The sequence below is a fragment of the Parambassis ranga genome, chromosome 22 (assembly GCF_900634625.1).
Source record: "Parambassis ranga chromosome 22, fParRan2.1, whole genome shotgun sequence".
NCBI lineage: Eukaryota > Metazoa > Chordata > Actinopteri > Ambassidae > Parambassis > Parambassis ranga.
In genome coordinates, this window is record NC_041042.1 from 19216657 (window position 1) to 19238157 (window position 21501).

A 21501-nucleotide genomic window follows, 5' to 3' on the forward strand; every position below is an offset into this window, starting at 1 on the left:
TGTTTTGGTCATGCCCTCGTCTAACCAACTCCTGGTTCATTCAGGCTTTTCATATCTCCATCACCCCTTCTCCCCTCCCATGAATTTTACATTTTTTGCAGTACAGCTCCACAACACTATAAAAACAGGAAGTGTGGAGTTACTCTCAAAGGAACTGTAACTAGGCTGTCAAGATCAAGACTAAGATTAACATACAGGCAGAACACAAGCAAACAAATAGCTGCTCTTTACTATACCTACTCCTGCATGTACATAAAAACCTGTAGTCTGGTCACTTTTACACGATCTCTTGCAAAAATCCACTAAAAGAGAAAACCACATGAGAGTGTGCAGACATTGTATTAGCATATTTATTGTCAGAATCTGTGTTTCAGGAAACACTGCGTGTACCTGGGACTCGCAGATGGTCGCAGTTAAATTGTCTTGCAGCCGTTTGCGTCACAATGTTTCCCAAATAAACTCAACTAATTTCCCCATGTGGTGATTAAGTATGTACAATGAAATAATTTGGTGTTCTGTCACAACCAATTATGCACACTTTGGAGTTGCGAGTGGCAACATGAGAGAGCCACAAATTAGCTGCCATCGGTAACATTTATCCTTCCTGGATATGAAGCCAAATCAAAGCAATTATGACCCGAGCGTGTCTACTTTGGAGTGTACCAAGTTCATTAAGCAAATTAACTTCCTAATTAGCTTTTGGCTACATACGCGCTTTTTGGGGTGCTTTTAAGTAATGACCAGCACACAAGAGCCCAAACAAAGCTGTGTGTAAATACAACAGGGGCAGCAAAATGGGCCACTTACAAATCAGACCTAATCAAAATCCCAGCATGAACTTAGGGACACTGAAGTCTCTGATTCCAGAAAAGCTGCTGGTAATTGACTTCAGTTTAATATCCTAAAAAAAAAGACACCACATGTACAGTTGTGTTCAAAATAATAGCAGTCCAACATAACTAACCAGATTAAACACTGTTGTATAAATCATATTATTAGATGGCAAATAATTAGTGAAGTCACTCATTCAGATGGCCCTTATTTAAAGGTAGGGTAGGAGATTTAGAAAGTAAACACACGGCCCGTTCTCTCGGAGCTCACCCCGAAGCCACGCCTCCCAACCAGTCTGTGACTTCGGCCATCATGCACGTACCTCTCTGGTGCACAGAGCAGGAAGAGAGTGACAACCAGCCAATACTGCAGGGTCCACCCAGAGGATTGGCTGATGTTTTTAGTGTTTTATAGCTTCAGATGATTCATATTCTTCGTTTTAAAGCGAAACTGCCGAACTAATCGGTTGCTATCGGATTGTAAAGAGAAGTTACACTAATTTAACAAAAAGTGCATCAGAATGAAATCTCCTACCCTACCTTTAAGGATGAAGCCAGCACATGCTGTACATGGAATTCTCTCTTAAAACCTGAGAAAGGTGGGTTGTGCCAGACATTGTTCAGAAGAACAGCGTGCTTCAATCAAAACATTGATTGGAGAGAGGAAAACGTATAAAGAAGTGCAGAAAATGCTAGGCTGCTCCGCTAAAATTACCTCCAATGCTTGAAAATGGAAAGCCAAACAAGAGAGACGTGTAAGAAAATGGAGGACTACCATTCGAATAGATCGAGCAATAGCCAGAATGGCAAAGACTCAGCCAATGATCAGCTCCAGGGAGATCGGAGATCTGAAGTTACCTGTGAGTACTGTGACAGTTAGAAGACGCTTGTGTGAGGTTAATCTATTGGCAAGAAGCCTCTGCAAAGTCCCACTGTTAAAAAAAGACATGTGCTGAAGAGGATGCAATTTGTCAAAGAACATATCGACTGGCCTAAAGACAAATGGAGAAACATTTCTGGACTGATGACAGTAAGATTGTTCTTTTTGGGTCCAAGGGCAGCAGACAATTAGTCAGACGACCCCCAAACACTGAAGTCAGGCCACAGTGCACTCTGAAGACCGTGAAGCATGGCGGTGCAAGCATCATGGTATGGGGATGTTTCTCTTACTATGGTGTTGGGCCTATTTATCGCATACTTGAAGAGGTCATGCTGCCTTATGCTGAAGAAATGCCCTTGGTGGGTGTTTCAACAAGACGATGACCCCAAACACACCAGAGCAGCATCTTGGTTCCAGACCAGCAAAATTAAGGTTATGGAGTGGCCAACTCAATCCCCGGGCCTTAACAGAGGTGACATCAATTTTTTGAACAGCCCATGTCATTTTTTCTTTCATTTTAGTAATTAAAATATTGAAACTTTTTTCTTTATGTTTTGATGTAAAATATAATGTGCAGTGTTCCCAATGAATGGAAATCAAAGTATTATAAGGATTTCGAGCTTTACTCAGGTTTTAAAAAACATTTGCTGCTATTATTTTAACCACAACTGTACATCGTGTCTGTGAGTGTGTCCACCAGAAATAATTCCTAATCTGAGTAGTCAAGGGGGCTGTTCTTAATTAGGTACTCCGCCTGAAAAATAAAAAGGGACACCATCATGGTTAAAATCTAGCAAATCCAGATTAGAAGATAACCTGTGAACTGTGGTGCAGTACCAGGAAGTCAACAGGGTCCTGGGGTTTAGCTCTGCAGCACTCAGTCAGACCCTGGACCAGTGTGGGCATGAAGTGTTCCATGAGGTAAGCCCTCATAGGTGCTGACTGTGCCTCCAGCTCCTCTTCCTCACGCTTTCTCTCCTTCTCCAATCTCTCAGTCTGCAAACACAAACAATGACGTTAAAAAGCCATTTATTATATCTGGAGGTTAGGTCTACTGTAAATGTAGCTGACTGAATCACATTTGGACTTTTTTCTGTGTTTTACATTAGATGTCTGACGGTGGCTAATACATTTTCATATTTTATTCAACACAATAGAAAATCCACCACTGAACATCACACAGATGCTCCATCATGGGTTCCCTTAACAAAATGCCAAAGGGATTTTCTTTGTGGATTATAAAGCTCCATTGTGCAAATAGTCCTGCTACCAAGCACAGGTGTGCCATTTAGCTGGGATTATCAAACTGTTATTTTGTCCATCTGTACAGTTTATTCAGTCAGTATTCCTGTCATGATAGTTCTGATCTCAAATCTATGTTTTTTAAATCTCTTCGTATTATTTTTGATTTGATTTGATTGTTAACTGAACTCCTGCGGCAGTCTTTCTAATTTATGACTAAGGCCACAGTTTTATCAGCTATATATTTCACAGCTATGATGACCAAAATGTATAAAGCTTTTCTATATTTTTGCTCAGCAGAATATAGATAATTATATTATTATACAAAACATTTGTTAGCAAGCAACTCTAACCCATCAGTGGAGATTTTACTGCTGCGTTTTGTGTTGTAGAGTAAAACATACATCTAGTAAACCTGTGTTAACCACAGCCCTTATTTCAAGCCTTCTTCACCAATGTGAATTTCAGGTTTTAAGGACTCATGTTTATTTAACCCATGGAGCTGAACTTAATGTTTGTTTTGCACAGGATGATGGAAGTAGCTAAGGTGTGAACCATCTCTCCATCAGCTTCCTCAATAATAATCAATTACACAGAGAGATATTTACACCAAAACAGGCACATTAGAGACATGTCAGACGAGAGCACAGGACGCTAAGAGCAGGACTCAGCAAAGAGGGGAAAAGGATTTCCATGGGCTAGGTCTTATTAAGGAACAACAACTGCGCTACGGGATCAGCTTTGCATTGAGACTTTAATAATAGAAGGGGCTGAAATTCACAAGACAAAGGGTGGGAGTCATCAGTGGAAATGTCTGTTTCTGTCCTTAAAGAGTAATATTACCAAACTATGATACCAAAAATGTGCATGAGTAATAGTGACAAAACCAAATAGTGTCTTTGTTATTATTTAGCCACTCTATCTACTACAGCTGTTTTTAAAACACAAAAACTTAACTGGCATCTTTGCATCATGGTAAAAAAATAAAATAAAATAATGTAAACTTGTATTTACCACAGTAAAACACCCCAGATGAGGGAACCAGAATTGCTGAAGTCCTAACAGATTTGTGGGTTGCAACAAATTCTCCACCTACCCACTCCTCCCAACGAGCAGCTCTGAACCTGGCCTCCTCTGCCTCCCTCTGCTCCTCCTCTGCCCTCTCCTGGGCCTCTCTCCTCATCCGTTCCTCAGTCTTCCTCCTCTCCTCCTCCTCCACCTCCTGGATGCTGGGACCATAGTTCCTGGGCTGGCCCACAATGTTTAAAACCTTCCGCATCAGCAGCGAGCTGTCAGGTTCATCGCTGCTGGTGATCTCTGAACAGGCAACACTGACAGTATAAGTATTCATCTCTACTTCTCCCTCATTCAGGCTGTAGCTATGATCCACCTGTTACCTAAGCACAGAGGCATGATGTCCTGCTCCACAAAGTAGTGGACCACCACTTCCTCCTCCCTTTTGCTCTTTCTGTATCTGGCCAGCCTCTCTGAGAAGTTCTCAGGTGCCTGTCCCTCGGGCAGGTTGATCGCTCGCTCTGTCAGGAAGGAGTCCGATGCATCCAGGCACAGCACAAACTCTGTGGCCCATACAGGAAAAAACACTATGGAGGACATGGGCTGTGGTTGCTTTAATAAATTACAATGACAATACACAGCAGATACCTGGGTTAAGGCTCATGTTGTATGAAGAATTGTGGGATGCTCCATCATGCTCTTCATCTGAGGAAGACAAGAAACGCACACATGTATGAATGTACTGTATGTATGCATTATATGCCATAGGCCAGTGTCTTACCACCAAAAAGCTCTTTAGCTTGTTCATACGACTCAGGAAAGTCATCCAGAACAAATCCCTGGTTTCTGCATGGGTTGGACTTTAGCTTGTTCTTCATCACTTTTAGGTGGTTTTCTGAAAGATCTGTCAAAACAAAGGTGAGAAAGTTTAAGAGAGCAATGAAGTCAGTCCACCATTTTCTATAATGCACCTAATGATATAATAAAGACAGATGTAAGACTTCACAACTCCTCAAAACAAGACTTGAAAAAGATCCTCAGCTACCTATATAACTGCACTGAGAAACTGAGAAACTGCTGTTTACATGTAAAGGTCAACTAGATCATTGGGAAGGAATGTTGTTCCCTTTGTTATGAAGGTGATCTGTACCTTCATTCTCTGCCGTGCTGCTCTTCAGGCTGTTGAGCAGCTCCTGGGCCTCTGCTATAGAGTCAGCATCAGCATCAGCAGAGATATCTGCAATCTTCACTACGTTTTCCTAAATGTAGTACAAAAAGAGGATGAAAAAAATGTAGAGCTGCATTTAATAAACCATGCATGTACTGGGAGAACCCACCAACAGGCCAATAGTCTCAGAGATGGTGTCCTTCAGAGTGATGTGATGAAGCTTGTAGTGCTCACAGAGTTGTTTGGAGATAGTGCTTTTTCCCACAGCAGGAGGCCCCAGCACACACAGACGGATGGGCTGCAAAGAACACCCCGCACAGACTATATCATCTACAGCTTCCAGCCTTAGTGTATTCATTACAAAGGGACAGGCTTCTGTCTGCTTTAGTGCCTACCAGGAGTCCACGGGTCTGCCTGTACTCTTCCACTACCAGTTCTATGTTGGTCACAAGTCCAGACTCACACAACCAATTGATAGAGAACAGATTCCTGATGAACACAGCCTCCATACAAAGGTTGACCCCCCAAGAATCAATTTCCATGACCTGTCACAAAGTACAAAGAACAAGTCAAAGACCCACATCCACTTTGAGAGTCCAGTCATTACTGTTTTATTTCACAATTGTTTCATTACTTGTTACCATAACGATGGCAAGCCGAGCTAGACCAAATGAAGCCAAACAGGCCTAAACCATGATACTACCGCTACCATGCTTCACAGAGACAATTAGATCATTTAATTACAATTAGCTCTCACAAAGACCTTATCTTATGAGCTTGGGGAAAAATACATCATTCAGTGCTGAGGTGTAAAAATAAACATTAGTGTAATTAAACAAAGCTCACATACACTTGAGTCCTTTATGAGGAAGGCTTCCTCAAATGGTTTGTTCTGGATCTGCCCTGGACCAAGTGTAGAGGAGACACTCTGGTAGACAGAAAAACATGCCTTTTTTCAAGTATTCTTATAAAAGCAGAGTTATTATCATCTGTATGCCTATTACACACCTTCACAATTTCCTCCATGGTGTTATTAGAAGAGTCCACGGCCAGGAGGTAGTATGGCCTGGGCTGATGTCGGATCACATTCTGAACCACTCTGGAACATAGAGTGCCATCCACTAGTAAATGGCTTAAACCTTCACTAATGTGGCCAGACCCTCGTCTGCAGATCAGTAGGATTGCAGGGATCTGATTTGTTCTCGTATCAACGCGGCTGCTTAAACTCAATCCAGTGTGTCCTACCTTGCCAAGTCATTGATGTGGATTGTGGGAATGATGTTCTTGCCCTCTCCAAAGACAGGAATTTCATCATCTTGTCCCAGCCAGGATTTCTACAAAGACACATTAATTCTTTCCAAATATGAAGATAATTACCACTGTCACACTGAATAAAATGATAAAAACTGAATTAATCTCTTTTGTTCTGTCATAAGACACAAACAAGACGACAAACATTCTCCATAACCCCACATTATATTGTCCTTTAGTATGGTACATTCCCTCTGTGTTTAACTCTCACACATTCCACGAAGCTTGACTGGCAAGCTGGCACCTTCTAATATTTTGAACCCAAAAAACAAACATCCTTTATCAGTTTTGGTCCAGACCAGGGGACCTAAAAGTGAAGTCCACACCTTGATTAAACAGCTCTTATGTGTGCTCATTGGTTTGCCAGGCTTATAGAAAAAAAATCATATTTTACCTTCACATGGGTCTGTGTTCTGCCCATTCTGTTTTGTTAGCATACAGCCTATTGTGTGATTTCTATAGACATTTTTGTAAAATCACGTCATGTCTTTGGTTTGTTTGGTTTGTATCTTATTTGAGTCCACTCAAAGGGTCCTGTGGCAGCATTTTGCATCATGAGTTTGTTTTAATGAAACCAAACCAGGGGTTAGCAGTGAGCACACCCTGAGTACACTTTGGTTCCTCTATAGCGGTCTTTAACACTTACCTTGTAAAAGTAGTGGAAGACCTGTTCTCCCATTCCATACTGCAGTCCTGATGCCACCACATACGTGCAGAACTTTGCTCTGTCCTGAAAGTAAGGACCGTGTAACAGCATCATACCTCTCAGTTGTCGGCATTTCCTACATAAACTGTAACAATCTGAAGTCACACTTACGGTTTTTCCCATTTTGACTACCTTCTTCTCTAGGTCTATGTGCTTCCTAAAGTTGGGATGTGCTCTTCTACTCCAGAACATCTCATCAGTGAAAGGAAACTCCAGATTGTCCTGTTACAACAGTAACAAAAATATATAGAGTATGCTGCTGGTTGGACAGAGGTGTTGAAGGCTTCAGAAGTGCTTTGTTCCAGTTTAAACATCATAGTTTCTTGCTTCTAGTTGCTTCTAATACCAACTAAAAGGACAAGATGCTCACTTAAATAAAATAAATCCCACCCATTGACAGGTGCCATGGTAACCAGATAATCAGTGTTATTAACTTCACCTGTCTGCTCAAAATGTTGTGTTATTATCTTGTTTAGTTATATTATTGACTATGTAGCACGATATGAAAGGAGACTTTCAAAATAAAACTAGAGGCATTAACATATGAATATTACAATATCTAAAGAGGACTCCAGCGGTATCCACTTACAGGATCAACAGGTTTGCTGCAGGCCCAGGTCATCACCGTGGAGACAAGGATGAACATCTTTGGTCCAGAAAAATTGTCTATTTCTTTGTGTAGAGCTGTGAATAAAGCAGAACAAAAGCAATCAGTGCTGAGTACTGTCTAACTAGTTTCATACATTTTAGTGACTGGGCATGTTTTTTTACAGTATAGTGGGGATAAAAGTGCAAACAAGTAGCATTCATATTTTAGCTTGGCCCCTTACCTTGGTAGGTACTAGTACATGTAGGCATTATCATGTTATCATGTTAAATATTACAAGAACCACTCAACTGACAAAGAAAGAAATAACTGGACCAGAGAGCCCCACCAGAACATCACTATTATTATAAGATCAGTCAGTCCACAAAAGAGGATACACAGTTTGACTTTTCTATGAATGTTTATGGTCTAGAATATATATAATTTTCACATCCATTTAACATTTAATGTGCTACTAAACCCCCTCTGTTTTTCAGAACAGAAAACAGCAAATGGGAAAATTTAGTTGCAGTATCAGATTTCCACCTGCAGATGGCAGTCATTCCAAACATTTCTACATTTGACCTGGAGCAATACCTCTTTAATCTGATCATGATCAAAAGTGTGCTTTAAAAATATGAAAATAACTGATACATAGTAACAAACTACACATACACACAAACACACAGCACCTGAAGCAGATGAAAAATAAAATTCAATTATAACCAAACTAAAAATGCTGATGAAATGGCAACACTAAATTAATGTCACTCTTTACTATCTGGTCTAATTAATGTACAGTTGATTGATTTAGACATTTTTTCAGATTTTCCCCATACTTTTCATTATTATTTAATGTCTTTACTTTTTACCTTTTAAACTTGAGAGACTGAGAAGAGGTTGTGACCAGAAAGAATGCAGTTATGGTTACTACAAATTGTTATTTTTGATGTCTTCAGTAAACGAAAAGAAGATAAGATAAGATAAGATAAGATAAGATAAGATAAGATAAGATAAGATAAGATAAGATAAGATAAAACTTTATTAATCCCGAAGGAAATTCTTGTGCCAGAGGTATCAAGTTACAATCAAGAAACCCCCTTAATTGTGTAGGTAATTGATGGTTAATGAGGTCAGTGGTGATAGGGTTAGGATTTGGGTCATTACTTATAACTGATAAGTAAATACAGTGCTCGGACTGTAAATGCATATTGCAACTGTAGAAATGATCATATGGACACTGGAAGTAATTATTATTACCTTCATGCCCCACAGTAAAAAGCTTTTAAGCACAAAAAAAGGAAATCTGCTATGATATATATGATATATGTATGTCTGGTTTAACCCTATCAGGAAAAGAGGATCAGAGACAGCTTACCTGTAACAGCCCAGAAGGCTTCCTCCACCTGCTCAGCGTGCTGGCTGATGTTGTAGATAACGACGTCACATTCCATCAGTTTACCGAGAAGCTGCTCCCTGTCTGGGTGCTGCAGACACAACATAATGTGTCATACACGTACAGCAAAGCTATTCATTTCACATTTGTTTACTTAGCATACTTACAAAGTAGTCTTCCAGCACGTACTTCCGGTCTTCATTTAGCTGCTCAGAAACGGTTCCAACTACCTGAAAAGCTGCTGCTCTGCTTTGCTCGGACATCACCTCCTCCTCCTCCTCCTCCTCCTCTTCATCATCACCAAGTGCTCCAAGCACACATTCAGACAGCAGCTGCAAACAACACATGAACTGCCGCTGAGCATAACCACTAACAGGAGAGCAGTATGAACTTTACTAGTGCATGTAAACAAACTAGCAGACTAACACTATACTACTTTCTACATTACCTTGGCGATGTATTTGGAGGCGTATAAGTTCACGTCGTTTATAAAAACTCTTTTAGGCGACTGGTTGACCTTTCTGCGTGCTTCCGCCATGTTTACCTGCTAACAGACGTCAGCGTAGTGTTGGTGCTCCGTTGCCATGGAGACACCCTGTCTCGGGACATAAAAAGGGAGGAGGGGGTGACGACACACACATCCTCGATCACCCTGTACCTGACACTTAAAAAGCATGTTTGACAGAAAAGAGTAGATAATGAAATCGACACAAATTCCACGTATGTGCCCAAAGTAAGCAGGGCTCAATATTTACCCTGGTACTGTATCTACCAAGCAAACAGAATGCACAATCAGTCATAATATTATGAACTGGCAAGGCCACCACTGCAGTGCAGCCCCATGCTCAACAAACGATGTGTTAATAATTCACTTCACCTGTCATGGTCCCGGTCCACCAGCTCATACCAGGGTCTGTACACCAATCAGCTGTAATTTAACTGCCATTGACAGTGGAAGTGAATGACACTGATTGTTTTGCTTACAGTGGCACCTGTCAGAAGGTCGAATATATTACGCATCTTTTGTCCTCAATGTTGATGCTAATGCAGAGGGGGAAAAAACAAAGGAACAAAAGAAGGATTTGGTCAATTTTGACCCCGACACTGTGATGTCATCTCAAAAATGTTGACATGTTAGTGGTCTAAGGAGGTAAAATAAATTACATTTTATTTTATAATCATTTATTCATTTCTTTGAGAAGCTCACATTTGGTCACTCACAGCACATACATTCAAATCATTAAAATTAATCGTAAAAAAAACTTTGTAGTGCAAAATGTTCAATTCTAAACAGCACAGATCAGGAGTGCAGTCATTATGTTACATGTTTCATGTGCTCCCTTGTTCCCATAGCATGTGTAAAGTTTATCAAATTATTTTGCAGTGTTTCACATTTTAATCATCACTCTGCCACCACAGCAAAGTTATCGAACTGGGCCAGTTCGAATGAGCGTGTTCCGATAGCAGCCCAGCCGTTCTTTGGTGTCAGCACCACAGCCTGCTTCCAAAGTGGGTATCCATTCAGCATCCCGGCTGCATACTGGCCCTGCAGGAGAGAGGGGTCACTGTGAAAAGCCTTACATTATGAGTCTTCACAGGCTGTGTGCTGGCACCCAGCGAGTGAGCTGTAGCAGGTGTAAGAGTTCAGATCCACCCAAAGTAGAGATGCAGTTTGCACACAGCTAAGTAGTGAGCCTCTGTCGACCTGTGATCATCAGTGCTCATGTTGGCTGAAGAGGGGGGGGGGGGGGGGGGGGGGTTATGGTGGCAGTAGCTGGTGTTGCATAAAAGTACCCAGATCTTTAGATCTGAGAACCAGCATAGGAACATTCAGGTGCAGTAACTGGGTCTCAGCCTAAAGAGGGCACTCAAGGCCCATATTTATAACTACTGACTATATCTTAAAATGACATATATTGCAATAAAGTGTAATGACTGAAATCTGGATTAATCAGTTAAATACTCATAGTTCTCTTTAATGATCTAGTTTTTCAGTGTTAAGATTCAGATATGAAGGTATGTCGCTGTATGTCTTTATGTGACTTTTTATCGTCGCATTATTGCTAAATGCTTTTTATTTTGAAGGCACCTGGAGTATGGTGATGTCTGCCTCACCATTGTTATTGAAATAAAAGACAACGTTGTATTGTTGTCACAGTAATTCAGAACTAAAACTGAGGACTTTTCTGCATCTTTGAAGTGCGATGTATACATTGCAGCTCCAGTTGGTCATTATTCCTCTCCTTGAACTCGCTTTGCTCTTTCATGTGATGCATTCAAATGCTTCATACACAATTATAAAAGAGCTGTCCATTATTACTAGTTGGATCCAAGGCAGATATTTTGCAAAACATTACACTGTCAGACTTTTTTGCTGTGTACACAGTAGTGTAAGTGTAAAGCTGAGCTAAACATGTTTCTGGAAGTGATAATGGAAGCAGCCATAGAGTGAGCTTCCTTGCCATCTCTGACAGTAGTACATTTGTAATAGTGACATCAAACAAATCTACAAACTAACTGTACTTATTATTTATTCAATTAACTGATAGATTACTTACTAAATAGCAAGCAGTGAATAGGCCCCCACCTACCTTTACAGTGAGTGATAAGTTGTACCAACCATATGCTCGGGTACCAGACTGTCCCTCTGCAAGCACGGTCTGTCCAGCTGTTGACCCAAGAAGAGTAATCAGAAGTACAGAAACAAAAATATAGTTTTTTGTTTGATTTTGAGTGATCATACTGACCGAGATCATTAGTCACTTTGTATGTACCATCAGCAAACACCCAGAAGAAGACTCCTTTAGCACTGCGGATTGACTGGCCTCCTTTGTCCACCCTGGCTGCTATAAAGACACCGCTGCTCTTAACATTCTCCATGAAGACATCACAGGTAACCTCTAGGTTCTGCCTGCAAAGCAACAGGCAATCAGATAAAACTGGTACAGTTCTGCTACCATCACTGAAACGTCATCTTACCACTGATAGTCTCCGATGACGCTAATGGTCTGGTCGGCGTCTGCGGCCCATGTGACGGGCCTCTCAGTCAGGGCCTGCCGTAAGGTGAAGACGTGAGGTCCAGAGTCGGTGAGGTTGACGTGGTACTCGAACACGCCTGTCTGGTCAGCGAAGTTTGGAGCCTCAGAGAAGGGAGGGTTTCCTGTGGGGTGTGAAAAGAGATTTAATGAAACACATACTTGTCTAAAGTCTAACTGTTGGGAGTGAGTCTTACGAACTGCAGTACTTACGAACATCAAAGTCATCCTTGTAGACTTTGGGGAAGCGAGCAGAGGGAGGTGGGTCAGGGTAGCTGCCTTTGCTTCCTGTAGTAACTGTGGTGAGTGTGTAAACCTCATCTTCAGCCAGATTTAGTGTGAATGATCCATCTTTAATCTGGAGTCATTGGGAACAGATGACAGCATTGTTAAAGTTGTTGAAAGGTGTCAGGGTATTAATCTCTAAAATGTCCATTTACCGTCAATGGTGTCAACTTCTCGAAAAAGGAGGGCTTCTTTGTCTTGAAATTAAACTGTGACCGCCACACTTTGAGCTCCTTGATGGAGGCCTGAGTGGGGGGGGCAAGTTAAAAGTTTCACCCGACAACTTTAAGCAGATTGATCACAATGTCATATAAACTTACAAAGGATCCCTTCAGCTGGAAAGTTGCATTCTGGGATGTCACGTTGAAGTGAGGCAGTGGAGGTCTTATGCAGACAGAATGATCGTGAGTCTAAAGGAAAGGTTTTGTACATGTGTTATCATAATGCCTGTGTTATTGTGCAAAATGATGATAAAAATATGGTGAAAGTAGTAAAGCCTAACTTGCCATGGTTTCTATGACAACAGTGAGGCTTCCTTTCCCATTGGTCAGGGCCACATAACTCCCTCCTTGTGCCAGATGTCCAACAGTCTGTAGGTAGGTCCATCCTGGCTGTGTAAACTGCGTAGTGTGGGCTACAAAGAAAGAAAACAGTGCAAAATTACAAAGGTTATAAGGCATATAAGTAATGCAATTACTTATCAAATCAAGGACTAAGACAGTTTGCATAAAAATTATTACATGAATCAAATAAGAAGCTCTAAACATGTGTTTTAGGTAAGAACACAGAGGTGTAGGTCAGGCCTATGTCACTGTAGCTGATCTATAGCTGTGCTCTCAGCTATAACTGTAGGTTGTTATTCTCTGAGCAGACAGTATGCCAGAGCTAGTGAAGAAAACACAGAAGACCTTTTCTGAAGAAACAGAGAAGAAAACAAGAAGTGCCCGAACAAAAGTTAGAATAAGAGTGAGTGTTGGAGCCGCTAACACTTATTGGCAAGAAGTGAAACATGGAAAATGATGCAAGAATAACTGATGTGTCCTTGTTGCCATTTAGTAAGATCAGTACATGATAAATTGGCTTCCGTGTCGTTGCTTAAGACATCCTGTTCAGCTGCAGTTCATTGGCTGTAACCTCTATCTGAATCTGAGGGCGAGCACCACACAATTAAGAAACACCTTTAGCACTCTACACAAACAACTGATGTGGACAGTAGTTGGACTTTCAGTATAGGACACAGGCATGATAGCGGGTGGATGTATGATAGATGTGTGTGTGCACAGCGTGAACGAGTAAGTGAGGGAATGAGCGTTGGGCAGTAATGCTCATAGATGAAACAAGTGAGGGAGTGTTAGATATGAATGTGTGTGGAAGCAACTGTAGAGCAGCGCGCCAAATGTGTGTAAGTGGTACGCTTGTTCTCATAAGTCCAGTCAAAAGATGTGTTCGTAAAGTTCTGTTCGTAAGTCAAGGTATTCAAGTTAGAGAGTGGTTTATCTGTGGATGTTCTTATTTCCAAGATATGCCAGTTTCTTTTCCATGAATGGTGCACATTCGTGGGGGAGGCTCCTACCATATCACGTATTTACAATAGTGGGGTTGTGTATTCAACTGTAGGGGGAGTAAGAGAGCAATTTTCCTATTCTAAATTGCTTTAACAGACCTGTGATCCAGATAGGAGAGTCCACCACATAGTTGCCGCTCCAGGGTTCCTGAGCAGTCATCAGCCCATCTCTGCCGAATGGCAGCTCCTGATAATAACTGGCCACCAGGTTCCAGGAGATGGTGCTGGAGGAAGAGCCACAGTCATCAACCCTGAGTTTCATTCTTCTGAACACTGTGTGGTTAGTAGAAAATGCTTTACATACAACTATGAATGACAGCATTCCCTCTGTATTTACTTACGCAGTCATCTTTCCATTGACGTAGTTCTGGTTGAGGATGCGAGCCCAGCAGCCTCCTCCCACCTCATCGTTGAAGGTGCTGTAGTCCTCTGATGACCACAGCTGCTTCTGTGTCTTCAGTGCATTTTGCACCGTGATGGTGCCTGGGTAGTGAGCCCTGATCACCACACACAGAGGTCAAGTTAACAGATCAGAGCTACAACTGTACGTTCTGTGTCAATTTGCTACTTGTTGCCATAGTAGGTTAACACATAAAATCACATGGAATACAAGAACAAAGCTCGCACATACATGCAGCATGTTCATATGCTGCTATGACAGCTCTCTCAGAGCCTTCTGAGATGATATAAGAGAACAGCTTAGCAAAGAAAACGGCTGACTGGTGACAGAGGCTGTGCAAACATCATGCGTTAAGCAGGGTCCTACCCTATCACGTCTACAGCTCTGCTGAGCTCCGAATCGAGCAGCAGAGAAAGGGCAATGGGCTCCCACAGGTTGTCACTGGCTATAATCCTGACCCTCTCCAGGCCGCTCTTATCCAGAGTGTACCGCAGCAGCTGGTACAGCCACACAGGAAGATAGAGAGCAAAGGAGACAAGGATTCATAGCTCGGACAATTTGCTGCCACCATGTAAATCTGAAACTTAAAAACTAATCTTTCAACATAACCAAACCTGGGTGTAAAAGAAAGGAACTGCAAAAGCTGAGTGATATTTAAAGGAGCACATGATCACAATTCTGTTCATTCACAAAAACGCTGATATACTGTCATTTTTTTAGAGTTAACGTACGTTTATCAGAGGAAGAAAATGTCACATTTCTGCACATCTGAAATCTGAACTGAAACGGCACACGTGAGAGCACTCAAATGTTGAAAAGACTTAGAATACACTTGTTTTTTTCAATATTTTTAAATTAAAATATGTAGAATAAAACAGTTTTAAGCTTTTGTGTATTTATGTTGATTTATGCTTGTATGACACTATATTTACGGCTTCTTTCTGAGCTGAACTGTGTACATTTGGCAATTTTTCAAACCTGGTGATGGGTTTTAGAGGAGATTAAAGGCAATTGCTAGATGTCAGTATCAGACAACAGTCCTTTTATATATTGTGTTCACATGTAGAACATTGTAATGGATCTATTCATACCAGAGTTTATTTCCAAGTTTATGCACTATATTTTGACTTATACAACTAATTATTAAAAATTAATCACAGCCTTTCAGCGTTTAGCAAAAAGTGTCTTTTGTTTATGTTTACACGCTAGCAGCTAGTTTATTACATGAAATGCATAGTGGTAGTCGTCCTCAACTCCTTTCCATGCACCTCAACAGTCTAATTCTACTCTTCAAGTCTAGCAGAACAACAGCCACAAATATTTAGCTCAGCAGATTTACAGAGGAAGAAAGACTTGTCACCAAGCAAAGCCACACCCCAACGCAGCAGACACTTCACCCTTTGTGCATCACGTGTTTGGTCAATCAGTTGTCAACAGTTCTTCTGTGACTGTGCAGAATGTGGTGATGTGTATTATTTTACATTGATTGCTGTAGATCAAATGAGTTTAGGCTAGTAATTTAGTGCTACTTCACAGTAGGTCAGCTGTACTTACCCAATTACCTCAACAGACTCATTAAGATTAGGGTCAATGAGCATAGAGTTAGCGATGCTCCAATCACCGTCTGCTGCAATGATGCCCACACCAGTTAGACCAACTTTATCCAGCATGGCCCGGAGCACCTTGACAACAAAGACATGCTCTCAGAAGACCTTTGAACTGCTGAGGATCATGTTGGTGGCTGTTCTTCTTCTTCAGTTCACAGTTTAGGCTAAGGCTTTACCCACTATGTTACAGTATGAAAGACATCGAAAGATACAGTGAGAGTTAGAGGTTACCTTGATGTATTTGGCGTCGTAGTTGCGCTCATTCCAAATCTAAGTAGATAAAATGGAATAGATTTGTTCATTTGTAATTTCCTATATACTTTTTCTACTAAAAACCATCCAGTATGATCTACTGGGGACTACCAGGCCACACTCTGCACAGATGTGTCTATACACTATGTACTGACCAAATGTTAGCCACATGGAGGAGGGCCCAAACAGCCAAGACTCTGCATGCAATGTTTAAGAAAAGTCCATTATGAATGAAGTGTGTTTTAGCATGTGCTACATGAGCATATAGACACATTCCCGCTACGCATGTACTGGACTTCAGTACTTCACTTTAGAGTACCGTGACATGGATGTTAAAATATGTCGGTAGAGCAAATGCCTGCAACGCGGGAGGCCTGGGTCACATTAATGTCCAGTAAGAGCCAGCAGTAACAGTAAGTTCATGACAGCAAATATTTCTGATCGTGAGCTTAGGCTTTGAGCTAGTTCTCTTATCTTAAGACTCTTAACCACCAAGTTGCTCACTAGTAGTGGGTAGAAAAGTGCTACATAAATATGGAATTACGTCATAGCCATCTGGAGGAGGAAGAGCAACACACACCTGGTTTCCAGGCACTCAAAGGTTAAAGTCTGTTCATTCATATATTTACATTCTGATTACAACTGATCTGCCAATACTGTACGCTGTGCTTGTGCCCCATGTTACTCTGATTTGTCCCTTAGTATGTAGCATGTCTTAAGCGGAGAAGAACACACCCCAACATATTGAATGTCCAGATCATGGTACTGCTTGGCTCCAAGGATCCAGTTAACCACATATGATGCAGTGATGTCTGGAAAGTCATAGGGCCAGTTCTTGCCATGGCCGACCCACCCAGGAAATGCCCAGGGCAAACCTGTAAGAGACACATAAACCAGCACCAACGAGGTTGCTTTGTATGTTATAGACCTAATGTGATAAAAAGGTGATAGACTAGTTTTAGTCTGATAGCCTGCTAGTAGCATATTTCTAATGGCCCCTTGATCATTTTTGTAAAGTGCAGGCTTCAGACTGATAACTGCATAAGGCATTTACATGAAAAAGGATTTCTTACGTTTTACATCATCTGATACTCAAATTCAGCAGAACAGTCATAAAGGGAGTCATAAAGCTATCTCCTGCAAACAAAACATTTTGCAGCAGAGCTTATAGGATCTCAGACTAGTCACCTAACATCATCTGTATCTACCTTTAGTGCCTAAAACACTGGCACTGTGCTCCAGTTAAGGAACTATACGCACTTATAAACACAGTTGAATTGTGCTTTATGTGTAATCAGAGGAATAACTACTCAACTACGGCTGATCACAGGACCAAACAGTACAAACTATCATACTAATTACTCAGAGTGTATGTGCATGTAATGGCAGCGAACTAAGGCTCAATTCAGAAGTCATGTGTTACCTGATCTCAGTTTCAATCACATGCAACATACTTTCACTATCACGCCTACTTCAATACCTGTTTGTCTGCTGTTGCAGGAGTGTACATACTGTGCCATTCAAAGCCACTTCCTACCTATGAGTGTAATATTGGGGTTCCTCTTCTTAGCTTCTTTCATTAACCACCACTCATAGCCTCGGAAGTAATTCTCATCATTCTCATAGTGCATGTGGGACGGCTCAGTTCCATCTGACAAAGATAACAGTTCAGTGTCAATGACAAAACTGACAAAACACAAAATGCAATGACATTAGATTAAACATTTCTATCAAGGACAATGATAGAAAACTATTTTGATGCAGTGGGTAAACAAATAAATAGACGGTATGCACAGGATATCACATGAAGTCACTACAGTTACACCTACTGAACTGACAGCGCTGTTAAAAACCATGGTCCATAAAAATTTCAAAGAAACATCTGAAGTATTGTTTTACCTACGGCTGAAATCTAATCAGAAAATGGATTCCTGCCACAATAGTCCCACATTAGTCCAACATACCTGAGATGACTTTGGTTAAAAGTTTGGTCAAATGCTGTTTTGATGACTTGTCTAGTAAATATTTGGCATCTTTCATTTATTTTTTTGGAAGGATTTTCTAAAAAACAGCCATGATAATGAGCCTTTTGTTCCATCAAACAAAGGGATCAGCTACAAAAAGACAATTTAGATCAGTTTTTGTTTCGACTTAATGTTATCCGTTATTATCGTTAGAGGCACTAATGATGCACAGAGACATGGTATGTTCTAAGTAATGATGTAATGTGTATCCTGAAACCTTAAACTGTCGGTTTTACTCCATTTTCACAGTTTCCCATACTAAATAGAACAATGTTGACGGTGGTTTTGCCTCTCGATCCGAGTGAGGCTGCAGTGTTTGGGCATAGAACCTGGTCTGTGCACACCTTCAATATGGAAATAGTGAGGACTCAACTTGCAAACTGCAGCATGTTAAACACACATTTACATTAACTGACATTGGTATTCAGTTATATCGCATAACGTTAGACTAATGTCATTTATTGCTTGCATTCCTGAGCTAATTCTGTGCTTTTCTATATCTTTGTGGTATTTTATTATTATTAGCATCATCATTATTATTAGCATTACTTTGTTTATCAACTTACGCCGCAGCCTAAGTCACCAACTACACTGGATATGCTTCTGCACATGTAAACAACTTATCTTAGTTTTAGTAACCTACCACCTGGAGTACTCTAATATAAACAAGGATAGTGGTGCATTCAACCACCTCCTGATGACTCACACGACTTGTGAGTGATCCGTTACCATCGTGTATATGGTGACATAAATAAGCAGCCTATTCATCATCATTTCCATGTAGCCTAATCACAATATCCTGGATGTGATCCAAAGCAGGTACAGAACACCCAGATGTGCACGTTGATGGGAATATACAGTACCCAAAGAGATTTATGATTTATCAAGCAATGAGAAATTACTCCTGAACATTTCTGCTGCTGTATTTTTGTCTAAGATTTTCAGGAATTTCCTTTGGGATTGATAAAGTTTTATCTTATTTTTAAGATTAGACCTGTAATTCTTATTATCTCCTACAGTCTAAGCATTTTCTGACCCTTTCTATTTCAACTAAGGAAGTTGTAGTCTTATAATATGACTTGCCAGTAGTCTGAGCGTCTCCTCCGATTTCCACCTTCAGTATGTGCAGAGAGGCTCCAAAGTTCGGCTGTGAACAGCAAATGGTCAACAGTGAGTTTACAGGTACTTCAAGCTACACCAAAGGATGTGCTGCTTCGTGTCCTACCTTAAACAGATAGTCTAAAATCTGGCTTCGGTACGGTTCAGCATAATTTACAAGCAACCGTGACGTCGCCTAGACAAAGCAGGGGATAAAAAAACGTCATATGAACAAAAGCAGAACTTTGGAGGAAACAAAAATAAACAGGCGACCTGCGTCCCCGTGGTCCTGTCGCATCGCACCAGGAAGTAAATACTTGAATGGGAGAACTCACCCCTCCGCCGCTCAAACCTCCAATTCCGTCGAAAACTCTTCCCAGTCCCTTTGTGTCGTCCAGGACATACGTTTGGCAGAAGCAGCAGTCCAGAGAAAACAAGAAAGCGGTTAGGAAAACCACGGACAGCTTCCAGTCCATCCTGCTCGCACAGTGACTGCCACCGCCGTGTGCGCGCTCACGCCCCGAGAGTCACATGACAGCTGCTGAGCAGTCACGTGTTCTCAGTCCTGAAAAAAAACCTATTGGAACCTATATATGGATTATAATCCTGCCATAATCTGAAACCGAAAAAAATGTTTGAAAACCTTGAAATTCAATGTTTAAAAAATTAAAGCCTTTTTTTCACTTCCTTTTCATCCGAAATGATCGCATTTTTGGAGGCCTATCATGCTCAAAAACTCACCAAACTTATGCATTTCTGTTTGCCCGAAAAAAACCTGTATTTTGCTGACTTTTGAAACGCACATTCAAAAGTGGCTCCATAGCGCCCCATAACGTGTACCTCCTGACTGACTGTGTACTAGTGTTGAAAGCATGCAGAGAACATATAATACAATTCTTTAAGGTTTTATCCATTTACACCATGTTGAAACAGGAAGCTGACAAACACAACAAGTTATAGTGTAAATCATTGCACACATTAAAACAGCAACAATTATTTGATAAATGGAAGTTTGGGACTGTTAGTCTGGAAACAGGGAACATTGATTGATTAGGGACAGACACTTACCAATTTCTTTCAGCGTACCTGCTCTTTCCCTCTGCTCCTCATCCTTACAATCAACAAATTACCACCTACTGTTGAAAGTTTGATCAGAGGAGCTCCTTAGATTACCATTACCTCGATTTATTTCCATAAGGTCATCACTTTCATATAAATCAGAATCTCCCCACTCAGGCCCATTCACGGCATAGTTAAGCCTGCCCGCCATCGCTCTTATCGCACAATTATTCAAATTCAACCAAAAATACGTATATTTTATACGTATATCTTCAATAACGTTACACTACTGCCATCTTCTGGAGATCTTTAACCTACAGCGATGTGGTACAGTGTGTTCAACAACCTCAGTAAACCCACAATTATTCAAAGTCAACCAAAAATACTTAGAATCTTTAATACATATACGTATATATTAATACAATATTATGTCAAACACATTACTTTTCATGATAGAGGAATTCTTTACAAATAAGCATTATTACATTTAATTACATTTAAGGTATGTTGGATTTACATTTTTAGAAGTGGTCCTAATCCTCTTTGACAAAGAACCTCTGTAACACATTTTTTAGGTGTGCCTTCATTTACCACTTAAATAATAATAAATACTATTTATTTTTTTTAATCAGAAATATGTTTATTAGTTTCGACAGGATGGTACAGTAAATGACAACATGTAAATGGAATTTTACAATTAAGTGGAGACAAACTCCCACCCCAGGGAAAGCAAAACACAACAGGACAGTACAAAAAGACAATCAAAGCAATCATTAATTATCTCTGGAGTACCACAGACGAGGAGGATAATAATAATAATAATAATAAATTCAGTTCAATTTTCATCTTCTCAAATTTCATGTCTGTCTTTTCGAGAGTAAGACATGACATAAGATCACCCAACCATTGAGCATGAGTGGGCGGGGCAGCACCTTTGCACCTACTTAACAATGCACGTCTAGTGATCAAAGATTCAAAAGCAATAACGCGATGTTGAACTGGTGTCAGGTGGGCATCTCTCTCCCCGGCAGTGCCAAATAAAGC

At 40.7% G+C, this 21501-nt stretch overlaps 2 protein-coding genes across 3 annotated transcripts; both read right to left on the reverse strand.

Moving 5' to 3' along the window:
- Positions 1–1346: 1346 nt before the first annotated feature.
- ak7b (adenylate kinase 7b) lies at positions 1347–9690 on the reverse strand. The gene is made up of 18 exons (XM_028394710.1): positions 9582–9690; positions 9301–9465; positions 9116–9224; positions 7741–7835; positions 7263–7373; positions 7092–7175; positions 6380–6468; positions 6143–6233; positions 5985–6062; positions 5530–5679; positions 5304–5432; positions 5117–5225; positions 4748–4870; positions 4615–4671; positions 4350–4529; positions 4049–4269; positions 2548–2706; positions 1347–2464 (listed from the first exon to the last, which is right to left on the reverse strand). Exons 1-18 carry the CDS (start codon positions 9669–9671, stop codon positions 2420–2422), a joined length of 2085 nt encoding a protein of 694 aa, XP_028250511.1. The 5' UTR covers positions 9672–9690; the 3' UTR covers positions 1347–2419.
- A 608-nt stretch (positions 9691–10298) lies between these two features.
- Positions 10299–19919, reverse strand: galcb (galactosylceramidase b). Of its 2 annotated transcripts, none has more exons than XM_028394713.1 (17): positions 19734–19919; positions 19526–19594; positions 19384–19447; positions 17814–17927; positions 17012–17151; positions 16256–16294; positions 14784–14914; positions 14359–14514; positions 14117–14241; positions 12960–13087; positions 12774–12863; positions 12609–12698; positions 12382–12526; positions 12113–12293; positions 11881–12044; positions 11725–11801; positions 10299–10679 (listed from the first exon to the last, which is right to left on the reverse strand). In XM_028394713.1, the coding sequence occupies exons 1-17, from the start codon at positions 19872–19874 to the stop codon at positions 10536–10538; spliced, it is 1998 nt and encodes a 665-aa protein (XP_028250514.1). In that variant the 5' UTR covers positions 19875–19919; the 3' UTR covers positions 10299–10535. The 2 variants fall into 2 exon arrangements, with proteins under 2 accessions (XP_028250514.1, XP_028250515.1); XM_028394714.1 differs by lacking the exon at positions 14784–14914 and adding an exon at positions 15972–16099.
- Positions 19920–21501: the final 1582 nt, after the last annotated feature.

Coding starts and splice junctions, on each gene's coding strand:
- ak7b (XM_028394710.1), bottom strand. CDS start 9,671: ATGGCGGAAGCACGCAGAAAGGTCAACCAGTCGCCTAAAAGAGTTTTT. Junction 9,466..9,581: donor CCTCCAAATACATCGCCAAG/GTAATGTAGAAA, acceptor TGTTGTTTGCAG/CTGCTGTCTGAATGTGTGCT. Junction 7,176..7,262: donor TAGTCAAAATGGGAAAAACC/GTAAGTGTGACT, acceptor CCTTACTTTCAG/GACAGAGCAAAGTTCTGCAC.
- galcb (XM_028394713.1), bottom strand. CDS start 19,874: ATGGACTGGAAGCTGTCCGTGGTTTTCCTAACCGCTTTCTTGTTTTCT. Junction 19,595..19,733: donor GAGGTTTGAGCGGCGGAGGG/GTGAGTTCTCCC, acceptor TGCTTTGTCTAG/GCGACGTCACGGTTGCTTGT. Junction 16,295..17,011: donor TGGACATTCAATATGTTGGG/GTGTGTTCTTCT, acceptor TTATCTACTTAG/ATTTGGAATGAGCGCAACTA.